Source organism: Saimiri boliviensis, chromosome 1, assembly GCF_048565385.1.
Source record: "Saimiri boliviensis isolate mSaiBol1 chromosome 1, mSaiBol1.pri, whole genome shotgun sequence".
In the NCBI taxonomy this organism is placed as follows: domain Eukaryota; kingdom Metazoa; phylum Chordata; class Mammalia; order Primates; family Cebidae; genus Saimiri; species Saimiri boliviensis.
In genome coordinates this window covers 140,452,409-140,476,548 of record NC_133449.1, presented here as the reverse complement: position 1 = coordinate 140,476,548, position 24,140 = coordinate 140,452,409, and the positions used below count along the sequence as shown (strand labels likewise).

The 24,140-nt window shown below is 49.8% G+C and overlaps 1 protein-coding gene and 1 pseudogene across 1 annotated transcript in view; one reads left to right on the top strand and one right to left on the bottom strand.

The window, feature by feature from the left end:
- Positions 1–60: 60 nt before the first annotated feature.
- On the bottom strand, positions 61–2,249 carry LOC141585477 (putative CENPB DNA-binding domain-containing protein 1; annotated as a pseudogene).
- A 728-nt stretch (positions 2,250–2,977) lies between these two features.
- LOC141585476 (mitochondrial inner membrane m-AAA protease component AFG3L1-like) overlaps positions 2,978–24,140 on the top strand; it is a 34,374-nt gene continuing 13,211 nt past the window's right edge. Inside the window, exons 1-7 of the mRNA XM_074405195.1 lie at positions 2,978–3,109; positions 8,890–9,030; positions 12,432–12,526; positions 14,294–14,443; positions 16,844–16,918; positions 20,323–20,593; positions 23,845–23,982. Coding sequence (XP_074261296.1) covers positions 16,887–16,918; positions 20,323–20,593; positions 23,845–23,982 — 441 coding nt within the window. The 5' untranslated portion in view covers positions 2,978–3,109; positions 8,890–9,030; positions 12,432–12,526; positions 14,294–14,443; positions 16,844–16,886. The remainder of the gene's footprint in view (positions 3,110–8,889; positions 9,031–12,431; positions 12,527–14,293; positions 14,444–16,843; positions 16,919–20,322; positions 20,594–23,844; positions 23,983–24,140) is intronic.

Below are 24,140 nucleotides of genomic sequence, written 5' to 3'. Positions count from 1 at the left end.
ATAAAGTGTTACTGACAAAATTGATACTCTCAAGTATCAAAATGAAAAAAAATGGCAACATTTCCAAGGATATCAAACACTGCAAAGCAACAGCCTCCCTGCCTCTACTGCTGAGGCTATCTTGGGGCTTCTGTTTTATTCGCATTAAGTTTTGGTTACACACACTGAAAAATGACCCGATAGAGTTGTTTTGAGTGGCGCTTTTTCTCACTGTACTGCTCCTGGCAGCAGTTTATTGCATTATTGATGGCTCTTGAAACTCTCAGTTCCCACTCATCATCAGGGCTGTGACTAGTGAGGACCTGCAAGCCAGCCTAAAAGTGTTTGAGGGCTGCCCAGGTTAGCTGCTGCTGTGTGAGGGAGCTTCTTCATCCTCCTCTTCGCCACTCCCTGCTCCTGTTCCAGCTGCATCAGTTCCTCATTTGAGAACTCTTCATGGGACTTCAGCAGCTGGCTCACAGCAGCCTCCGCAACCTCGTAAAAGGCCATGTTTCTGGCAAGGGTCACAATGTGTTTTTGAAGTTGTGCAATGTTGTCTGCCTGGGAAAAATTCTGGGCCTGAACACACTCAGGCCAAATCTTCCACACACTGCTCACTATTGCTGGTTTGAGATACTCCCAAGCGATGGCAGTATTGTCCACAGCATCCATGAGGTTGTAATTTTTCCAAAATTCCCTGATCATAGCTGTATCCTCACCATCTGTTGCTTCTAGGAGGTGCTCAGAAGTCCTTCTCAGGTAATGAGCTTTGAAGGTAGAGGCTACACCTTGACCCATGGGCTGGATCGAGTCAGTTGCACTGTCATGAATGTGTTCTACTCTTACAGTATCAGAAAGATCACTCAAATTTACAGGGTGACATGGTGCATTGTCTAGTGTGAGCACTGCATTGTTGTGAGATTATTTTGGGCACAGTATTTTTCAATGGCAGGGCAAGGAAAGTAAGTGAACCATTCACGAAAGATGCTCCTGGTCACCCAAGCCTTTCTGTCGGAGCGCAAAATCACAGGCAAATTGGGCTTGGAGTACCCCTTCCGAGCCCTGGGGGTTTCCGGCAGCAAGGGCCTCAACTTAAAATCCCCTGCGGCAGTGCCACCAAGCAGCAGCATCAAGCGATCTTTGGATGACTTGAATTGGCGCGGCTCAGCATTCTTTTCCTCAGAAATAAACGTTCCTTCAGGCATTCTCTTCCAATAAAGTCCTGTCTCATCCAAATTAAAGACTTGGGGATGGGGGGGTGTACTCATCTTCTTCCATGATGCTTTTCAGCATTTCTGGGTACCTGTCCCTGTTGCTGGGAGCTGCACTGTTTATCTTGAAGTGCTGGAATTTCACCAGCCACCCTTGACTTGCATGAAACCTCTCCGTTGGAGGGCTCTTACCATGTTCACGCTGTAAGTCATAAAACTTTTTTTTTTTTTTTTTTTTGAGACAGAGTTTCGCTCTTGTTACCCAGGCTGGAGTGCAATGGCGTGATCTCGGCTCACCGCAACCTCCGCCTCCTGGGTTCAGGCAATTCTCCTGCCTCAGCCTCCGGAGTAGCTGAGATTACAGGCACGCACCACCATGCCCAGCTAATTTTTTGTATTTTTAGTAGAGACGGGGTTTCACCATGTTGACCAGGATGGTCTCGATCTCTTGACCTTGTGATCCACCCGCCTCGGCCTCCCAAAGTGCTGGGATTACAGGCTTGAGCCACCGCGCCCGGCCAAAACTTTTTTTTTTTTGAGACACAGTCTCGTTCTGTAACCAGGCTCCAAGCTGGAGTGCAGCGGCGGGATCTCGGCTCACTGCAACCTCCGCCTCTTGGGTTGAAGCAGTTCTCCTGCATCAGCCTCCCGAGTAGCTGGGATTACAGGCACACGCCACCATGCCCAGCTAATTTTTGTATTTTTAGTAGAGATGGGGTTTCACCATGTTGACCAGGATGGTATTGATCTGTTGACCTCGTGATCCACCCGCCTCGGCCTCCCAAAGTGCTGGGATTACAGGTATGAGCCACCCTGCCCGGCCAAGTCATCAAACTTTTAGCCTTCCCCGAACCAAGGCAGCGCTCAAGGGCGCATTTCGCTGGCTCTGGTCTTCCAGCCCTCAGCAGCCGCTCCATGCTCTCCATCACAGCACTTCAATGGCGAGTCAACCGAGAGGCTCTCGAGGGAGCCGCTATTTGCGAACTCGGTTTGATTTTCCCTCTACTATCTCGGATGGTCACCACTGTAGAGATAGCAAGGCCTGAGCTTCTCATCCGCCTGGAATCGTTAACACTTCCAGTTGGATGTCAGGGGTAAACGCTTTCCGTCCCCTTTCGGGACCAGGGATGACAGGATGACGGCTTCGCCTAGGGACCTTTCCAAGGCATTTCTGCCTCCCAAGTGTCAGAATCACAGTGGCGTCAGGTGCAGGGAGGCTGCGGTTCCTCTACGTCCCCCTGTAGAACTCGGCCAACAGAACACGGGGCTGCGGAGTCGGGCAGATGTCCCGGAGACGCGAGCCGGCCGCCAGGGTCAGGCGCCTCCCGGTGCCCGGCCCAGCCGCTTCCCTGTGCACCCCGAGGCCCTGCGCGGGTCTCCGTGTGTCGCTCGAAGTCCAGTGAGGGGTCCGCGGCCGCAGGCACACACGGGAGGCGCGGGCTCTGGGGCGCCGGAAAGCAACCCACCGAGAGGACAAACGAGCCCTGCTGAGGGGACGGTGTTCCAGCGCAGCTGGGGGCTGGGCACGCGGCTGTGGTTTTGGGAGCTGCTGTCCACGGAGGATCCCAGGAACAAGTGTTCACGAAGATGCCGGATTTTTTTTTTTTTTTTTTCTTTTTTTGAGACAGAGTTTCGCTCTTGTTACCCAGGCTGGAGTGCAATGGCGCGATCTCGGCTCACCGCAACCTCCGCCTCCTGGGTTCAGGCAATTCTCCTGCCTCAGCCTCCTGAGTAGCTGGGATTACAGGCACACACCACCATGCCCAGCTAATTTTTTGTATTTTTAGTAGAGACGGGGTTTCACCATGTTGACCAGGATGGTCTCGATCTCTTGAGCTCGTGATCCACCCGCCTCGGCCTCCCAAAGTGCTGGGATTACAGACGTGAGCCACCGCACCCGGCCAGATGCCCGATTTAAGGTAAGTCTAAAGCTGCTCTCTGGGCAGGACAGGCGGGGCTCGCGATCAGACGCTTGAACGGTCAGGCGATGGCGTGGACACCCAAGAGGGGGCCCCAGCCGGCGCCGCGACCCTGTCGCGCATGCACAAGGCCTCCCAGCGGGCGCCGGGGCCTAGGCCCTGTCTCCCACTGCGCACGCGCGCGCTCGGGACGCACGGGGCCTGGGACTGGTGATGTTCCGACTGCTGGCGGCGGCCGGGCCGCTGTCCTTGCTGTGGCAAGGCGGTGGCCCAGGAGGCGGCAGAACGGGCAGGACCAGTGTGAGAGCCCTGGGCACGGCCCGCCAGGTAAGCAGGCAGGCGCTGTCCGCCGGTTCCGGGCGGCTGGGCTGCGCTGGGCGCCGCGTGACGCCATCCGCCTGCGCCGGCCGCGGGGGAGCGCGGGAGCGCTGACTTGGTCCCCGCAGTGAGACCAGCTGCCCCTGGGCCGAGCTCCCCGCCGCCCACCTCCTGCTGGGCGCCCCCTCCCTCTCCAGGCTCCTGCTCTTTTCCCCGCTACCTCTTCCACCCACTTCTTGCGGAATTCCCGCTGTTTCCCGGATGCCCGCTACCCTCGGACCATGGAACCGGACCCCTCGCCTCCTTGCTCGGTCCTGTAAAGAGCTGGGCTTTGAGCGATTTGCGCTTGCGTCTTGGCCCCTCGCGAACCAGCTTTGTGGCTCGGTAGCATTCGGCTTTCTCCACCTCGCGGTTACTCGACGAACCAGATATAAGAGACGCCAGAGAGTTTTGCAAACTGTTGTTTGTTCAGCGGCCTCTCCCTCCCAAAGTTCTGGGATTACAGGCGTAAGCCACGGTGCCTGGCGTAGCAGTTTGCTCTATAGTTAAAAACCCTGCCGGGCACGGTGGCTTACGTCTGTAACGCCAGAGCTTTGGGAGGCCGAGGCGGGCGGATCACAAAGTCGGGAGTTTGAGACCAGCCTGGCCGATACGGTTGAATCCCCGGCTCTACTGGAAATACAAAAAGTAGTCGAATGTGGTAGCGGGCGCTTGTAGTCCTGGCTGCTCGGGAGGCTGAGGCAGGAGAGTCGCTTGAACCCGGTAGGCGGAGGTTGTAGTGAGCTGAAATCACGCCACTGCACTCCAACCTGGGTGACAGTGAGACTCCGCCTCACAAAACAAAACACCTAACAGGTCTCTTCATGGAAGCTTACGTTGTGAAGGTTTCCATGCGGTCATCTTTAATTCAGCGAGCTGTCTACACTCTCCTCGCTCTTGTAGAGGTTATATGCTGTGCAAGGAGGAACCAGACAGTAAGCAAGTACTAGGCATGTTGGGCAAAGGAAGCAGAATAAAGGAAGTAGAAAATGAAGAAAGGGAATGGAGGAGGGAAAAACGCTGTTATTTGTTGTTTTACGTGGGGCGGTCAGGCCCCTGCAGAAAGTGAGGGATTGAGATGAGCTTGCTGGGAACGTGGACTAGAAAGTGCCCTCCCCTACGGTAGCTGCAACCTTGTGTTTTTTGTGAGCAGCAGGAGGAGGCTAGTGATAGGCAGTGAGGCCAGGAAAGGCAGGGCCTCATAGGGCTGCTGAGGTTGCACCTGTGTGCTGTGTGTGAGACTATGGGACCCAGGTAAGTTGGGTCAACTGATTCGTGGTCTGACTGAGAAGAGGACAACAGCACTTTGCCCCGTTTAAGGGAGTTTGTGTTTTGCCCACTTTCACATCTTGGCTTTGCATACACAAAAACTAATTTGCCAAGATTCTCTACTGTGCGCTGTGAACTGACTTGCAGAAATCTCCAAGAACGAATGGTAGACTCCTGTCTCGGTGTTTACATTTGCCATGAGAACGACATCTGATTTAACCAGGCTGAATCACAAAAGGACTAAATTGTGAACTAAAGCAAAGGAATTGGATGTTTTATCAAGTTTTGGAACCCTAAAGAGTCATACTTGGTACCTTCAGGGCTGTAGGCTACCTGGTGCGTACAAGCCACCAGCACTGGTACTGCACTGTCTTTCGGGTGGTCCTGGAAGAGCCCTGAAAGGTTGGGGAACCAGGGTTCTCGCTGCACACCTTCAGCTGCCAGCTGTCTTCAGGCACTCATTACCTCTCCATTGCTACTTTCTCAGATGGGCAATGGGGATCAAGTGAGGTGAGTAGGAAGCACCTGGCAGCCTATAGTGCGCAGTGCGACTACCTTCTGTTCTTCCTGTAGGTTTCCTGTGGACCCACACCATGGGTTCCAAACCCCCATTCTGGCAGCATGCATTTCTGACATCCTTCAAGTTTACTTACTCTGGCAGGTACTGTGTGCCGTTGGTGCTGGAATGACTTGCTGCAGTAGGTAGATTTCATTCACCACACGGAAGCCTTTGTTAGCTCGCAGCCTTTACTGCGTAGCATTCTTCTGAGCTGCTTTCTTTTTTCCTGATTTTAATATCTTTTTCATAGCACATCTTTTCAGTCTATTGTGGTCATTATAGGGATATTTGAATAATGTAGTTAGTTAGAAAGTTACTAGTTGGGGAATGAGTTTACTTAGGGGTAATATCCTACAGAGTCTGCCTCACTCTTAATGTTGACACAGCTGGAAGAAAATAGGTGTTGTCAGCTACAGGTCTTGTTTCTTTATGATAAAATATTGGGGGCTAACGCCTGTAATCCCAGCACTTTGGGAGGCTGAGGCGGGTGGATCATCTGGGGTCAGGAGTTCGAGACCAGCCTGACCAATGTGGTGAAACCCCATCTCTACTAAAAATACAAAAATTAGCTGGTGTGGTGGTGCACACCTGTAATCCCAGCTGCTTGGGAGGCTGGGTCAGGGAGAATCACTTGAACCCAGGAGGCGGAGGTTGTAGTGAGCCGAGATTGCACCACTGTACTCCAGCCTCAGTGACAGAACGAGACTCTGTCTCAAAAATAAATAAATAAAATAAAATAAAATATTGGGGACACGCCAGGCGCGGTGGCTCAAGCCTGTAATCCCAGCACTTTGGGAGGCCGAGGCGGGTGGATCACGAGGTCGAGAGATCAAGACCATCCTGATCAACATGGTGAAACCCCGTCTCTACTAAAAATACAAAAACTAGCTGGGCGTGGTGGCGCATGCCTGTAATCCCAGCTACTTAGGAGGCCGAGGCAGGAGAATTGCCTGAGCCCAGGAGGCGGAGGTTGCGGTGAGCCGAGACCGCGCCATTGCACTCCAGCCTGGGTAACAAGAGCGAAACTCCATCTCAAAAAAAAAAAAAAAAATTGGGGACACATAAATTCTTTGGTTGTGTTGGGATTTTGTTGGGTACAGTTGGTATTGGGTTGTTGAGTGCTTAGATTTTGTTTTTTAATACGTTTACTTTTATTGCAGTGTTTTTGTTATAATTTTTTTTTTTTTTTTGAGACAGAGTTTCGCTCTTGTTACCCAGGCTGGAGTGCAATGGCGCGATCTCGGCTCACCGCAACCTCTGCCTCCTGGGTTCAGGCAATTCTCCTGCCTCAGCCTCCTGAGTAGTTTGGATTACAGGCATGTGCCACCATGCCCAGCTACTTTTTTTTGTATTTTTAGTAGAGATGGGGTTTCACCATATTGACCAGGATGGTCTTGATCTCTTGACCTGGTGATCCACCCGCCTCGGCCTCCCAAAGTGCTGGGATTACAGGCTTGAGCCACCGCGCCCGGCCAATTTTTTTTTTTTTTTTTCTTTTTGAGTGGGAGTTTCGCTCTGACGCCCATTTCGGAGTGCAGTGGTGCAATCTCAGCTCACTGCAGTCTCCACCTCCTCGTTTCAAGCGATTCTCCTGCGTCAGCCTCCTAAGTAACTGGGATTGCAGGTGCCTGCCACCACCTTCGGCTAATTTTTATATTTTTACTAGAGACAGGGGTTTCACCATGTTGGCGAGGCTGGTCTTGAACTCCTGACATCAGGTGATCTGCCTGCCTCGGCCTCCCAAAGTCCTGGGATTACAGCGCCTGGCCGACGTTTTCCTTCTTGAAGACTGAAGAAAATACGGATGCCTGGAAAAATTGTTTTCTTGGCTTGACAAAAATACTTACCTCTTCCTGGACGCTGTATTACCTGCCTATAGTCTGTGCTGTGAATAGCCACTGCACTCCAGTGAGACCCCATTTAAAGAACAAAAGAAGAGGCCAATCACAGTGACTCATGCCTGCCATCCCAGCACTTTGGGAGGCTGAGGCAGGTGGATTACCTGAGGTCAGGAGTTTGAGATCAGCCTGGGCAACATGGTGAAACTCCGTCTGTACTAAAATGTAAAAATTAGCTGGGCATTATGGTGGGTGCCTTGTAGTCCCAGCTGCTTGGAAGGCTGAGGCAGGAGAATCGTCTGAATGTGGGAGGCAGAGGTTGCAGTGAGCCAAGATCGCACCACTGCACTCCAGCCTGGGTGACAGAGCAAAACTCCATCTCAAAAACAAAAAAGAGGCCGGGCGCGGTGGCTCAAGCCTGTAATCCCAGCACTTTGGGAGGCCGAGGCGGGTGGATCACAAGGTCGAGAGATCGAGACCAACCTGGTCAACATGGTGAAACCCCGTCTCTACTAAAAATACAAAAAATTAGCTGGGCATGGTGGCGCGTGCCTGTAATCCCAGCTACTCAGGAGGCTGAGGCAGGAGAATTGCCTGAACCCAGGAGGCGGAGGTTGCGGTGAGCCGAGATCGCGCCATTGCACTCCAGCCTGGGTAACAAGAGCGAAAACTCCGTCTCAAAAAACAAAACAAAACAAAACAAAACAAAAAAAAAAACAAAAAAGAAATTAACTTCTTGGTTGACCAGAGATGAGTCATGGTATATTTCTGTATTTAAATTTTACACAATTTTATGTTTTAGTTTCATAGTCACTTTTTTTTTTTTTTTAAACACGGAGTTTCGCTCTTGTTACCCAGGCTGGAGTGCAATGGCGCAATCTCGGCTCACCACAACTTCCTCCTCCTGGGTTCCGGCAATTCTGCCTTAAGCCTCCTGAGTAGCTGGGCTTACAGGCACGCGCCACCATGCCCAGCTGACTTTTTGTATTTTTAGTAGAGACGGGGTTTCACCGTGTTGACCAGGATGGTCTCGATCTCTCGACCTCGTGATCCACCCGCCTCGGCCTCCCAAAGTGCTGGGATTACAGGCGTGAGACACCGCGCCCAGCCATAGTCACGTTTTTAAAGCCGCACTATTTTAAGTTACTAAAATTGCCTCAGTTTCTAAGACATGTTTTTTTTGTTTTGTTTTGTTTTGTTTTTTGGGGCACTTTTTGCTTGCTGTTGGAGGCTGTATCTATAAAAATTTGCAGTGCATTTCTGTAGTGAATTGTTCCTTTTAGTCTGTGGAACCATATTTCTTTTTTTTTTTTTTTTTTTTTTTGAGACAGAGTTTCGCTCTTGTTACCCAGGCTGGAGTGCAATGGCTCGATCTCGGCTCACCGCAACCTCCGCCTCCTGGGTTCAGGCAATTCTCCTGCCTCAGCCTCCTGAGTAGCTGGGGTTACAGGCACACACCACCATGCCCAGCTAATTTTTTTGTATTTTTTTTTTAGTAGAGACGGGGTTTCACCATGTTGACCCGGATGGTCTCCATCTTTTGACCTCGTGATCCACCCGCCTTGGCTTCCCAAAGTGCTGGGATTACAGGCTTGAGCCACCATGCCCGGCTGTGGAACCATATTCTAATGGGATATTTAAGGCAATAATCTCACACTTCAACCTGCATCCTGCTCCTTCCAGCGGTGTGGTCAGTGAGAATGTGCAGCTTTGTATTGCAGGAGAAGCTAATAAGCTACTCTGGTCTCTTGTTTCAGTGCCTCCAGAAGGTCCACTTTCAGAAGCTGACTCTGCAGGCCAGACTGACGTTATTTTCTGGTGACTCTGTTCGAAACCACCCAAAGGAACTTTTTTTCATCACCATCATTAGCAGCATGAAGTTTACAGGAACTTCCACAGTGAGTGACCAGGGGGCAAGAAGCAAGACAACTGAGGGTACTCTCCACTCCACCCTGCCCCTTCTACCCATTTCTGGCTTCCATATTGAGCAATACAACATCCAACACCTTCTCCGTGTCTTTATGTTGGTGATATCTCAATAAAGCTGGTGAGAGAAAAACTTTCCAAAGGAAGGTGCTAGATGAGTCTTTTGGAAGGCATGGGAGCCAACCTTGGTGTCTGTGTATCTGATTGAGGACCAGCTAAGTCTCGTGTTTGGAAAGCAGAACAGAAATGATGAGCAGACTGTCATTACCTTAGAGCACACTTGCCTACTTGTAGTCCTTCTGTAGGCCATGGGCCTGTGCTTTATGTCCAGGGACAGTGTCCACCGAAGTCCCTGGGGACCCTATGTCCCTGCAGAGTAGAAGGCGTTCCCCACACTTGCATCGATGTGAGGACCTGGGGCCACATGCTGATTATATGAAGCAAGAAGAGAGACGAGACCAGGGAAAACTGGCCTCTCTCACTTTCTCTATATCAACTTGACAGTATGGTTGCTTTTCTTAGTGTGATTCTTTCTTCTAAAATATTAGAACTGGGCCGGGCACAGTGGTTCACGCCTGTAATCCTAGCACTTTGGGAGGCCAAGGAGGGCAGATCACCTGAGGTCAGGAGTTCGAGACCAGCCTGGGCAACATGGTAAAACTCTGTCTCTACTAAAAATACAAAAATTAGCCGGGCATAATGGCAGGTGCCTGTGATCCCAGCTACTCGGGAGGCCGAGGCAGGAGAGTTCCTTGAACCCAGAAGGCGGAGGTTGCAGTGAGCTGAGATTGTGCCACTGCCCTCCAGCCTGGGTGACAAAGTGAGACTCCATCTCAAAAAAGAATTAAAATACTAGAACCTCATCCTTTTGTCTCTAAGGGTTTGAGAATTACTTAAGAGAAGTGGAAGAAACACAAACTCAAAAAAATCAACAGCTCCAAAAAACGTTAAAAGGGCCAGTTTAATGGCCGGGCGCGGTGGCTCAAGCCTGTAATCCCAGCACTTTGGGAGGCCGAGGCGGGTGGATCACGAGGTCGAGAGATCGAGACCATCTTGGTCAACATGGTGAAACCCCGTCTCTACTAAAAATACAAAAAGTCAGCTGGGCATGGTGGCGCGTGCCTGTAATCCCAGCTACTTAGGAGGCTGAGGCAGGAGAATTGCCTGAGCCCAGGAGGTGGAGGTTGCGGTGAGCCGAGATTGCGCCATTGCACTCCAGCCTGGGTAACAAGAGCGAAACTCTGTCTCAAAAAAAAAAAAAAAAAAAAAAAAAGGCCAGTTTGAAAAATCAGACTGTGAAGTTTTACACTGGAGTACTTTTAAAGCATTTACTGCGTGGGCTGAACTTGGGAACTGATGAGCGGTGGCCTGTGAGTGTGTGGTGTTGATACTGTCTTCCCTCTGCTTGCTCCTAGGTGTGAGCGGTGGGGCTGTGAGTGTATGATGTTGGTGCTGTCTTCCCTCTGCTTGCTCCTGGGTGTGAGCGGTGGGGCTGTGAGTATGTGATGTTGGCGCTGTCTTCCCTCTGCTTGCTCCTGGATGTGAGCGGTGGGGCTGTGAGTGTGTGACGTTGGCGCTGTCTTCCCTCTGCTTGCTCCTGGGTGTGAGCGGTGGGGCTGTGAGTGTGTGATGTTGGCGCTGTCTTCCCTCTGCTTGCTCCTGGGTGTGAGTGGTGGGGCTGTGAGTGTGTGATGTTGGTGCTGTCTTCCCTCTGCTTGCTGAGCAGTGGGGCTGTGAGTGTGTGATGTTGGCGCTGTCTTCCCTCTGCTTGCTCCTGGGTGTGAGCAGTGGGGCTCTGAGTGTGTGATGTTGGCGCTTTCTTCCCTCTGCTTGCTCCTGGGTGTGGGCAGTGGGTCGGTGAGTGTGCGATGTTGGTGCTGTCTTCCCTCTGCTTGCTCCTGGCTGTTACCCATCCTTCTCAAGCCACCTTGTTTTTTGTTTTCATCTCTTAGCACCTTTTTAACTGGTTTAGATTCTAAGCCTTGACAAATCATTTAAAAATTATATCACTGTGTGGGTTTTGGGATTGGCGAAGTTGGTATTTTGTGTTTCCCGTGTGAAATGTTTCCTGCTTGGGTACCTATGAGCATGGGGAGGGCAAACAGGTAAAAGCATATTGGGAGGTATGGTGACTTGCCTTGCTATGAAAGGAATGTTTCTTTGAAGACTCCTGTTTTTTTTTGAGACGGAGTTTCGCTCTTGTTACCTAGGCTGAAGTTCAATGGCGTGATCTCAGCTCACCGCAACCTCCACCTCCTGGGTTCAGGCAATTCTTCTGCCTCAGCCTCCTTAGTGGCTGGGATTACAGGCACGCACCACCATGCCCAGCTGATTTTTTGTATTTTTAGTAGAGACAGGGTTTCACCATGTTGACCAGGATGGTCTCTATCTGTTGACCTCGTGATCCACCCGCCTCGGCCTCCCAAAGTGCTGGGATTACAGGCTTGAGCCACCGCGCCCGGCGAAGACTCCTGTTCGTCCTTAAATGTGTGCCAAGTTTTACTCCATCTTGCAATATGTTTGCTGTTCCTGGGGTTACCTTGGCTTCTCTGGCCTTTCATAGTGTGATTTTGGGATCATTGGAGTGGCACTGTATTTGAAGGGGACAGTGTCATGGCTTATTTGTCCTGAAACTTGTGTGAATGTTACAGGAAGAGGCCAGTAGGTCTGTGGGTCACACGTGTATGACCAGATTTTTCGAAGGAGTAGCAGAAGGGGGACCACTCATACCAGTCTGCCTTATTATTTTCTTCATTTCTTTCTTTACCCTATTTACAGGCAATTTTGGGACTGTTACCTCAAAAAAGTTTGCTATTAAAGCTCAATATGAAGCCAGCAAGTTGAAATTTTAGAGATTTTAGATGTGTCTGAAGCTACTTCTCAGCAGAATGTCCCTAGCCTCATCCTTTTCCTGTTCTCTGTTTATTTCCAGAAGGCACTGGTGTTATTACAATTGTGTGATAGAAGCCGGGCGCGGTGGCTCAAGCCTGTAATCCCAGCACTTTGGGAGGTGGAGGCGGGTGGATCACAAGGTCGAGAGATCGAGACCAACCTGGTCAACATGGTGAAACCCCGTCTCTACTAAAAATACAAAAAATTAGCTGGGCATGGTGGCGCGTGCCTATAATCCCAGCTACTCAGGAGGCTGAGGCAGGAGAATTGCCTGAACCCAGGAGGCGGAGGTTGCGGTGAGCCGAGATCGAGCCATTGCACTCCAGCCTGGGTAACAAGAGCAAAACTCCGTCTCAAAAAAAAAAAAAAAAAAAAAAAAAAAAAATTGTGTGATAGAAAGTGTTTTTCTGTTTTCTGAATCCTCATTCTCCGGAAAATTACACATAATTGTTTTTTGAAGTCAGACTTTGTTTTCTCTCAGAAACTGGTGTGCTAAAGAATGCTGGGCCTGGAGGAGATGGAGGCAGGAGAGGAGGCGCGCGCGGTGGCTTTGCCTGGTGGAGGCGGATGCAGAAGGTTTGTGTGTACCTTTGTCTGCTCCTGCTGCTGTAATGGAATACATCAGACTGGGTAATTTATAAACAGGGTAAATTTACTACTCACAATTGTGGAAGCCGGAGGTCCAAGATCATAGCCTGTACAACACGGTGAAACCCCATCTCTACAAAAAATATAAACGTCAGACCACGCGCGGTGGCTCACACCTGTAATCCCAGCATCTTGGGAGGCTGAGGCGGGCCGATAATGAGGTAAAGAGATTGAGACCATCCTGGCCAATATGGTGAAACTCCATCTCTACTAAAAATACAGAATTAGCCAGGCGTGGTGGCGCACACCTGTAATCCCAGCTACTTGGGAGACTGAGGCAGGGGAATTGCTTGAACCTGGGAGGTGGAGGTTGCAGTGAGCTGAGGTTGTACCACTGCATTCTAGCCTGACAACAGAGCGAGACTCTGTCTCAAAAAAAAAAAAACAGAAAAAGAAAAATTAGCTGGCCGTGATGGTGCATGCTTGTAGTCCCAGCTATTCAGGAGGCTCAGGCAGGAGGATTGCATCAACCTGGGAGTTGAGGCTGCAGTGAGCCACAATCACGCCGCTGCACTACAGCCTGGGTGATGGATTGTGAGGGCACTAATCCCACTTGTGATGCAGAGCCCTTGGGACCTGACCCCTCCCGGGGAGCCCACCTCCTAATATCTTCACTTTAGGGATTGAGTTCCAACATTGAAATTTTGGGAGAACACATAAATTCAAACCCATTATCTATCTTTCTGCTTGTTTAAAGGAGAGCTGTTGAATTAGTTCATAAGTTTCAAAGAAATTAACTTCTAAAAGTATACTGAGACCGGGTGCAGTGGCTCATGCCAGTAATCCCAGCACTTTGGGAGGCCGAAGTAGGAGGATTGTTTGAGCTTAGGAGTTTGAGACTAGCCTGGGCAACATAGTGAGACCTCGTCTCTCAAAAAAAAAAAAAAAAAAAAATTAGCGGCATGGTGGTGTGCACCTCTGGTCCCATCTACTCAGGAGGCTGAGGCAGGATTGCTTGAGCCTGGGAGATTGAGGTTGCAGTGAACCGTGATCATGCCACTGCACTCCAGCCTGGTAACCAAGCAAGACCCTGTCTCAAAAAAATAAATAAAATGAATTTTTAAGAATGTGCTGAGATTTTTATCTGGATTTTATTATTATGATTTTGAGATAGGGTCTCATTCTGTCATCCAGGCTGGAGTGCATTGATGTGATCACTGTTCACTGTAGCCTTGATCTCCCAGGCTCAGATGATTCTCTCACCTCTACCTCTGGAGCAGCTGAGACCACAGGCTTGCACCACCACTCCTGGCTAATTTTTTTTTTTTTTTTTTTTTTTTTTTTTTTTAGAGACGGGGTCTCCCTATGTTGCCCAGGCTGGTCTTGAACTCTTGGGCTCAAGCAGTCCTCTCACCTTGGCCTCCTTAAGTGCTGGGACTACAGACGTGAGCCACCATGTCTGTCCTCTATCTGGATTTTAAAAGACTCAGATAAGAGATAACCCTAGCAGCAGTGGCTCAAACACAGCACCCGCTGTGGACTTTCTTCTTCTCCCGGGGCATCTGGTGAGCTGCAACTTTCAGTGTGTTTTATACACCAGGTAAAAACATCTTTCCTCTTGAGAGGGACTCAGGCTGCATTGTGTAGGGTGAGGAGGGGAGGGTCTTTTCTAATAACATCTGAAAAAGAAAATAGCTATTTTCATGAAGAAACTCCCTTCATTTGACTGGAAAATGTGTTTTCTTTTTTCCACAGGGGGATTTCCCCTGGGATGACAAGGATTTCTGCGGTCTGGCCTTTTTAGGGGCAGGTGTTGCCATGGGATTTTTCTACCTCTATTTTCGAGATCCTGGAAGAGAAATCACTTGGAAGCATTTTGTACAGTATTACCTGGCCAGAGGTCTGGTGAGAGGAATTTATAATTTGTCTACTGGGAAGGGGGCTGCTGTAGTGGTGCGCCCCGTGTGTATGGTCTGCGATGCCCTAAGGAAGCTGTGAGCTCTGAGGCCTGCGTGAAAATGCATTGTATGATGGATGTCCTGGACAGTCCCACCCTCAGGTCAGAGATGAGACATAGTGTTACTCTTCCCAGAGGTTATGAAGCTCATTTTCTTGCAAGGCAGAAGCTTTCTTAATATCTTGGCCATTTATTTTTATTTTTTTCGGCTTTGGCTTCTGTGAGTAAGTTCTGATGGTCCATTTATTGTCAGTGTCAATCTCATGTCTAATTCAGATCTTTTCTCTGCCCAGTGCACCCTTGTCCCCTGCAGGCTGGCTCTGGACAGCAGCTGGGGCTTTGTGTCTTTGCACAGGGGCATGTGGCACCAGCAAGCCTCCACTTGTCCGTCACTGGGCATGGGTCTGTCAGGGTGCTGAAGTCTGGTGAAATGCTGCTCAGGCTTTAGCGTAAAGTTACCCAGGGGCAGGTGCTGTGTTTCCCAGTCCTCAGAAAGATTTTGCTAAGTGATGCGCTGTTAAGATCTGAACTTCTTTCTGTAGGAAAGTCTTGTTTTTCCACCCAGGTTTGTGGCCAAGGCCTTTTTTTTTTTTTGAGATAGGGTCTTGCTCTGTTGCCCAGGTTGGAGTGCAGTGGCGTGAAGTCACGTCACTGCAGCTTCGTCCTTCCAGCCTGAAGCCAGCCTCCCACCTCAGCCTTCTGAGTAGCTGGGACTGTAAAGAATGTAGTTTCGTTTTTAGAGACAGGATCTCCTTATGTTGCCCAGGCTGGTCTCAAACTCCTGGGCTCAGGTAATGCTCCTACTTTGGCCTCCTGAAGTGCTGTGATTACAGTTATGAACCACCATGCAAGGCCTTTTTGTCTGGCCTCAGGGCACGTGCCTGTCTTCAGAGATGGCCCTGAGGACTCCTCACAGGAGGAGGGGAGGGCTTCTGCAGCCCCTCTCTGCTGTTGCTGTGTCACACACAGCTGCTGCTGTGATCAGGAGTGCTGAGGCAGATACATTGGCCCAAGATGCTTGTTGGTGCGTGGGTTCTGGACAAATCCCAGAGCTCCTGTGAGTTCCTTTCAAGGTGTTTTGACATGCTGACCTTGACGTGGTCATGGTGTTAAGGCCAAGAGGCACCTGTCGTGAGCATGTTGATGTTCATCATATGACCCTGAGTAATCATTAATTTCCAAGAAAAGTGTGTTGTAGTGGTTTCAGATTCTGTGGAGAGCAGAAGGAGCAGCACTGTTGTCATTATACGTCGTGAAATGGCTTCGTCCTCAAGTTGTGTGTTTGCTGCACCTGGCTCTCAGGGGCTGTGTTCTCTGCTGGGTGGCTGCATGGAGGCCTTTGGGGCTGCATTTTTGTTCTTGTTGGCACCATTTTCTTGTGGCACCTGCGGATGGACAATGTTTCTGGGTCAGTTCTTTAAGACTTGGCTATATTGACAGTCTGAGACTTATACTCCTTTTAGAGTTTTTTTTTGAGATGGAGTCTCACTCTATTGCCCAGGCTGGAGTACAGTGTACAATCTTGGCTCCCTGCTACCTCCGCCTCGCGGGTTGAAGCAGTTCTTCCTGCCTACGCCTTCTGAGTAGCTAGGACTACAGACACATGCGACCACGTCTGGCTAATTTTTGTATTTTTTTTTTTTTTTTTTGAGACAGAGTCTCTCTCCATTGCCGGTAGCCAGGCTGGAATGCAATGGCGAGACCTCGGCTCACTACAACCTCCGCCTCCCGCGTTCAAGCAATTCTCCTGCCTCAGCCTCCCCAGTAGCTGGGACTACAGGCGTGCACCACCATGCCCGGCTAATTTTTGTATTTTTAGTAGAGACAGGGTTTCACCATGTTGGCCAGGATGGTCTCGATGTCTTGACCTCGTGATCCACCTGCCTCGGCCTCCCAAAGTGCTGGGATTACAGGCTTCAGCCACTGCGTCTGGCCAGTTTTTGTATTTTTCGTAGAGATGGGGTTTCATCACATTGGCCAGGCTGATCTCTAACTCCTAGCCTCAAGTGATCCACCCTCCTCAGCCTCCCAAAGTGCTGGGATTACAGGTCTGAGCCACTATGCCTGGCCTTTCTTACAGATTTTTAAGTTACTCTGGAATCTTTGGTGTTCAGATGTACCAAATTGTAACTCCTCTTCTTGAATTACATGCACAGACCAGGCTAGAAATGTCCAAATTAATGAGAAAACAAAACTCGAATCTGCACAGCAGAGTGGATGCAGCCTCTCGGATGCCACTGGAGCCAGGTCTGCGCTGTGGGACTGGTCTCAGGATGAGGCCCGTGGTTTGTTGTTGAGTGTCATACTCACTGCTTCAGCTGTGCTGATAATTTTTCTCTTCTTCCCAGGTGGACCCTTCCCGGCTGGAAGTCGTGAACGAACAATTTGTGCATGTTATTTCTGCCCCTGGGACCTCTTCTGAGGTGAGGGTGGGTTTAAGGCCGAGTATTCCAGACATAAGTTTATTTAATGTTAAAATGTAGTTTTCTATTTTTTCAGTAAAATATCCCCTTAGTATCCATCAACTTCTCATTGTGATGTTTTTCTTATTGGCACGTATCAATAACAAAGTCTTCCAAGTAGGACAGGAGCCCTCATGAGACTAAAACTAGGATTCAGATTTGCCTTGCAACGTATAAGAACAACTCATCAAGGACTAGGGGGAGAGAAGAGACAAAGAAAAAAGGGTAAAAAGAAAAAAGGGACAGCCAGGCATGGTGGCTCAAACCTGTAATGCCAGCACTTTGGGAGGCTGAGGCAGGTGGATCATGTGAGGTCAGGAGTTCATGACTAGCCTGGCCAACATGGTGAAACCCCGTCTCTACGAAAAATATAGTAGTTAGCTGGGCATGGTGACCTGTGCCTGTACTTTCAGCTACTCAGGAGGATGGGGCATGAGAACTGCTTGAACCCAGGTGCAGGTTTCAGTGAGCTGAGATCATCCCACTGAACTCCAGTCTGAGTGATAGAGTGGGACTCTGTCTCAAAATAAAAGAAAAGGAGACAAAGGCACACCTCAGCAGCTGTTGCACAGTTTATACTTTCATCTAGAATGTAAAGACTATGGTTCATGGGGCCAAAACCAGAGGGTCTTCTGCTGTTAGTAGAGTTTCCTTTGGAACTAGCCTCGGCATAGGTCTTGTGCATGTTATGGAGATTAAGGCTACGAGAAGGGGCTGTGGGAGGTGCGTGTGTGAGGGCGGGTTCAGTGTGGGACACAGTGGTGTACCCTAAACTTGCTCTTGGTCTCTGCAGAAGTATGTGTGGTTTAACATCGGCAGTGTTGACACCTTTGAGTGGAACCTGGAGTCTGCCCAGTGGGAGCTGGGGAATTGAGCCCCACAACCAGGCGGCGGTGGTGTACACCACTGAGAGCGATGGGTGAGGAGGGTGGGAAAGAGCCTCTGTCTGAACACAAAGCAAAAATGCAGTGTATAACCTGCTTTGGAATGTGTTTCTCAAGCATACATAGGCATTTGCTATTATTTATAATGTCTCTAGTGAGAAATATTTATATGGTTTATATATATTATATGTTTTTAACTCTGTCTTTCATGAGAAGAGAATTGGAGCAGGAAAATACTTGGCGAGGCAGGCTTAAAAATGAAAAACAGACATTGGGTGTCATCATTAGAGCACGAAATCCCTGATGTCTTGTAGGGAGCTTCCAGAATTGGGCCCTGCAGTGGGATCCCCGCGAGAGCCCTGTCAGAAAGCCCTACCGTCATTTCTACTAGCCACTCCTGCAGGACTGTTTAGTGTGCAGAGGTGGGGCTTGTGCTCCTGTGACTTCACCAGGCTCCCTGCTGGGCAGCCCTGCCCCATCCTCCCAGGTGCTGGGGGTCCCTGTGTATGACCCTGCAGCTCCCTATGGTGCCTGACACTCAGTCACGCCAAGCTTCCCATGGCTCTTAGGTAAACTTGGGTTTCCACTGTGTCATATGTTTTTAAAGTGATAATGGACACGAGAGCAAAGACCAGATGAAGTAGTCTGTGCATCCCAGGACTTAGCACCGAAGTCAGTGTTGCTAAGCCCGGATCCTTTTGTCATGTTGACTTCCTGGGGATGTCATTGCTCAGTCTTCTCCAGCCCTTCTGCCCTGAATTGGAAACTCAACCAAGAGTGCAAGGCCAAGCACCAGCTTTAGCCAGGACAGAGTAAAAATGGGAATTACAGCGGTTCAGGTGGTTTCTTTGAGACGTACATTTAAGCGCAGAGTAGGGGTTACAGTGGGGTGAGAGAAGGTGAGGCAGGTAGAATTCTGGTGATTGATTCGCAGACTCTAATGGCAGGGCCTGAAGTACCTGCAGTCACCTGCTGGAGCTCCCAGATGTCATCTGGGTGCTGTGTGTGGCTGACTTTTGTTTTGTCTTTGCTTGTTGAGTTGCCAGGAATGCTTGGTTGGATGTAAGGCCCCAAGCCTCTGAAGAGCAAGAAAAAGGATTAATAGGAAGACATTTGGTGTTTTCCTGTTATGGGACAAGCCCAGTTGGCGTGAGGAGGCCTTGCTGGGTCTGCTGGGGGCACCTCCTCAGGGAGGGAAAGCTCCTGCAGAGCTGCTTCGCCAGCTGGAGGGGGTGGGCGGTAGAATTGGTCACCCTCCCTACCCTATCAAACCAGCCGCAGGTTACATCAGGGAGACAAATGCCTATGACTGCAGCCTTCAGAACTGGAGAGGCCTGGTGCTGGATGGACTTTGACACGTTAAAAAAAAAAAAAAGACAGTTGCTGTGATGGCTCACAGAGGTAATCCCAGTGCTTTGGGAGTCCGAGGAGGGAGGATTGCCTAAGGCTAGGAGTTCAAGACCAGCCTGGACAACATAGTGAGACTGTGTGTCTTTAAAAACTTAAAAAATTATCTGGTGTGGTGGTACGCATGCCTTTGGTTCTAGCTACTCAGGAGGTTGAGGCAGGAGAATTGCTTGAGCCTGGGAGTTCAAGGTTACTGTGAGTATGCCAGCGCCCACCGGCCTAGGTGACAGTGAGACCCTATCTCAGAACAAAACAAAACAAAACCAGGCTGGGCGTGGTGGCTCACGCCTGTAATCCCAGCACTTTGGGAGGCCGAGGTGGACGGATCACTTGAGGTCAGGAGTTCAAGACCAGCCTGGCCAACATGGTGAAACCCCGTCTCTACTAAAAATACAAAAATCAGCTGGGCGTGGTGGCATGTGCCTGTAGTCCCAGCTGCTCCGGAGGATGAGGTGGGAGAATTGCTTGAAGCAAGACTCCATCTCAAAAATGAATAAATAAAATGGAATATGCACGCGCGTGCACACACACACACACACACACACACACACACGGAAAAAAACCTCCCTTTTGTGTAGCAAAACAAAGTCCTAGAGTGGTCTATTTTGAAAGACAGGGTTTTGCACTCCGGGTTGGAGTGCACTTGTGTAATCACGGCTCATTGCAGCCTTGAACTCCCAGGCACAAGTAGTCCTCTCACCTCAGCCTCCTGAGTAGCCAGGGCTACAGGCACACGCCACCATGCCCGGCTAATTTTTGTATTTTTAGTAGAGATGGTGTTTCACCATGTTCTTTAGGCTTGTCTCGAACTCCTAACCTCAGGTGATGCACCTGCCTCTGCCTCCCAAAGTGCTGAGATTACAGGTGTGAGTCACTGCGCCCAGCCATTATTATATTTCTTGTACAGATGGGGTCTTGCCATGTTGTCCAGGCTGGTCTTGAATTTCTGGGCTCAAGAGATCCTCACACCACAGCCTCCCAAAGTGCTGGGATTACAGATGTGAGCCACCATGCCTGGCATGAGGGTGCTATTTCTGATCTGAGCATAATGAGTAATTCTCTTGGATTTTCCAGCTGTTTCTTGCGAAGCCTGGTGCCCACCCTTCTCCTGGTTGGAAGTCTCCTCTATGCTGCCAGGAGGGGCCCGATGGGAGCTGGGTCCAGTGGACGAGGACGGGGCCTCTTCAGTGTTGGTGAGACAACAGCCAGGGTCTTAAAGAGCAACATCGATGTGTGGTTCGCAGATGTAGCTGGTTGCGAAGAAGCCAAATTGGAAATTATGGAATTTGTGAATTTCCTGAAGAATCCCAAGCAGTATCAGGACTTGGGAGCAAAAATTCCAAAGGTATTGGTTTTAGAAAACATAGTAATATCTTGAGCTTCAAGTAAAAGCCAGAGATGGCTGTGGGTCACACTTGCTTCTCACTCATGTTTTATTACTTTATTAGTAAATGACATGAAGCAGCAGGTGCAGACTGCATGAACAGGCTTGGGACCGGATTAGTGCCTTTTGGAAAGTCCACTACCTGGCCAGTGGCTAGTGTGTGCAGCCGGGCAGCCAGCGCGTTTTGGGTGCCATGGGTCAGGGTGGTGGTTCTGGCTTCTGGGCGCCCAAGGCGAGTTTATCTTTTGGTGTCATTTTGGGGTCATGACTCTTTGTGGGGGCCTGACAGAAGCCGTGGTGTTTTTTTCTGAGAAATACTTGAATTCACAGAAACTCAATTCACAGACCCTTCAAGTCGTCTCTGGGCTTTGACCAGGTTGAGGACAGCCAGATCGTCGCAGTAGCCTTGTCCACCCCCCGCAGGCCCCTTTCCATGGGGTGGTTTTCACTGGGACGTTTGTTCCCAACAACAGATAATTCTTACACCAAGCACTGTGAACCTAGGTGAAGCCAGGAGGTCACAGACTTGTGTTCTACCTTGGTGAACACGAGGCTGGGAAGCTGGCGTGTGTGATGTGTGACGGACGTGCGGAGCTGGGGCCTCCTGCTCATGGTGGAGCCCTACTGGCAGCTGCCACTCACCTCTGCTCATAGTCAGGCGCTGCAGTGGGTGGTTCTCTTTGCCTTGCAGAATTAAAAAAAATTTTTTTTGAGACAGAATCTTGTTCTGTTGCCCAGGCTGGAGTGCGGTGGTGCAATCTTAGCTCATTGCAACCTCCACCTCCTGGGTTCAAGTGATTCTCCTGCCTCGGCCTCCTGAGTGGTTGGGATTACAGGTGCATGTCACCATGCCTGGCTAATTTTTGTAATTTTAGTAGAGATAGGGTTTCACCATGTTGGCCAGGCTAGTCTTGATCTGCTGACCCCAGGTGACCCGCCTCAGCCTCCCAAAGTGCTGGGATTACAGGTGTGAGCCACCGTACCCGTTTTTTGTTTGTTTGTTTTTAAATTTATGTCTATTACATTTTTTTCATATGCATATATTTGCTGGGGAAAATCTGTGTAATCAAGGGAGTGCGTGAGGCAGTCAGGTATCAGGAAGGCCTCTCACGTGACGTGTCGGTCCCTCTCTCCCAGTAGGCATGGGCTCTTGTTGTGAGAGGGGGCTCTGTCAGCCGGTGTCATGTCACAGGCCTTGTGCTGTGCTGTGGATGTCAGGAAAGAGTTAGTGGGGTCAGGACCCATCTGGCTTTCCATTTCTTGGGTATGAAGTACAGTGATTTCTGAAAATCACCACTGCCTGTGGCATCCCCCTGTGAGAATCCATCGTGAAGAGTGGCTGTGTGTGTGGTCACGGTGGGCGAATTTCCTGGAGCACCTGAGTGGGATGGAGTGTGCGTGGGCGAGTCCAGCCTCCTTCTGCCTCCGGCATGCTCTTAGGTCAGCAGGGCTGGCGCAGGAGACTTGGTGTCCTGCTGTAGTGTGTCACGACTGTCCACAGCAGGCTGACGTGTCAGGCCCCACCCTGCCATGGAAGAGCCGTGTTGGGTTTTGGGCTCCAACACTGGTATTGGTTTGACTTTTGTGGCCCCTCTCACGTTTATGTCTTTTGTTTTCTTCTTAAACACTTTAGAAAAATCCCCCAAAGCCTTAGGATCCCTTTTGAGATAGTCAGATATTGGCCCCCAGCCTTGACTAGAAACAGCAATCCAGGGATGCCTTTTATATCCCAATATTCAGGCATGACAATAATCCATAAAAAAGAAACAGGTGTGATAGAAGGGCATGAATTGGTGAAGCCACAGTAGGTACAGGCAGAGAAAACAGTCAGTAAACACCAGCATATCCTCAGTCTTAACAGCTGAAGAGACAGCTTGAGAATGAGGTGGTGTTTCTGTCCTTCAGGTCTGCAAGGTTCCAGAGCTGAACACATTATCTGTGGCCAAGGATTTGGAGAGGCAGGCTGCTGTTTCTTCCTTGTGGGAGTGTGAATCAGTATCACTTTTTTGGAGAGCAGTTTGACAGTAATCATTAAAATAAACATACAGAGCTGGACGCGGTGGCTCACACCTATAATCCCAGCACTTTGGGAGGCAGAGGTGGGTAGATTACGAGGTCAAGAGATGGAGACCATCCTGGGCAAGATGGTGAAACCCCGTCACTACTAAAAATATAAAAATTAGCTGGGTGTGGTGGTGTGTGCCTGTAGTCCCAGCTACTTGGGAGGCTGAGGCAGGAGAATCACTTGAATCCAGGAGGCGGAGGTTGCACTGAGCCGAGATTGTACTTCAGCCTGGCAACAGATTGAGACTCTCTCAAAAAAAAATAAATTAAAAAATAAGTAAGTAAGTAAATAAATAGACATTCAGAACCTTTGATCCAGCAAGTCTACCCCTGGATCTTTTCCTGCAGAAATAACAGACTTATCTGAGTACAGAACATGAAGGTTTTCATTTTCTATATTATCTCTATATTGTTTGACCTTTTTTGTGGTAAATGTGCATTAATTTTAAAAGCAATAAAGATTGGCTGGACGAGGTGGCTCATGCCTGTAATCCCAGCACTTTGGGAGGCTGAGGTGGGTAGATCATGGGATCAGGAAATGGAGACCATCCTGGCTGACATCGTGAACCTAGAAAGTGGATGTTGCAGTGAGCGTAGATCGTGCCACTGCACTCCAGCCTGGGTGACAGAGCAAGACTCCATCTCAAAAAAAAAAAAAAAAAAGCAAAGATTAAAAAAAAAAAAAAATCTCAGGATGGCCAGGTGCTGTGGTTCATGCCTGTAATCCCAGCACTTTGGGAGGCTAAGGCAGGCAGCTCACTTGAGATTGGGAGCTTAAGACCAGCCTGAGCAACATGGAGAAACGTCGTCTCTACTAAAAATACAAAAATTAGCCAGGTGTGGTGGCGCATGCCTGTAATCCTGGCTCCTTGGGAGGCCGAGGCAGGAGAATCACTTGAACCTGGGAGGTGGAAGTTGCTGTGAGCCGAGATCGTGCCATTGCACTCCAGCCTGGGCAACAAGGGTGAAGCTCTGTCTCAGAAAAAAATAATAAAAAGAAAAAACTCTCAGGTTATAAGGGTATGCATTTGGTGGAATTCTTAGTCAATCTCAGAAGTCACCTGTGGCAGAAAACAAATTCCTAGTGCACTCTGTCCTGTGTAGTAGCTGCTCCCCTGTTAAGAACCTGCTGTCTTCGTTCTTTTCAGGGAGCCATGGTCACTGGTCCTCCTGGTACAGGCAAGACACTTCTTGCCAAAGCAGCTGCAGGGGAGGCCAGTGTGCCCTTCATCACTGTGAATGGGTCGGAGTTCCTGGAAATGTTTGTCGGCGTTGGCCCAGCAAGGGTAGGTGGATGGAACCGCTGCAGGCAGCCTCAGCACCGTGGCTTGACCAGGACTGGTCAACTTGAATAGTTTGGTGTGGGGCCCTGGCCGTGGGCACCTGTGGGAGGTGCTGGTGCACCCAGGCAGAATGGGTCAGAGGTTTCCGAGGAGAGGGTGGA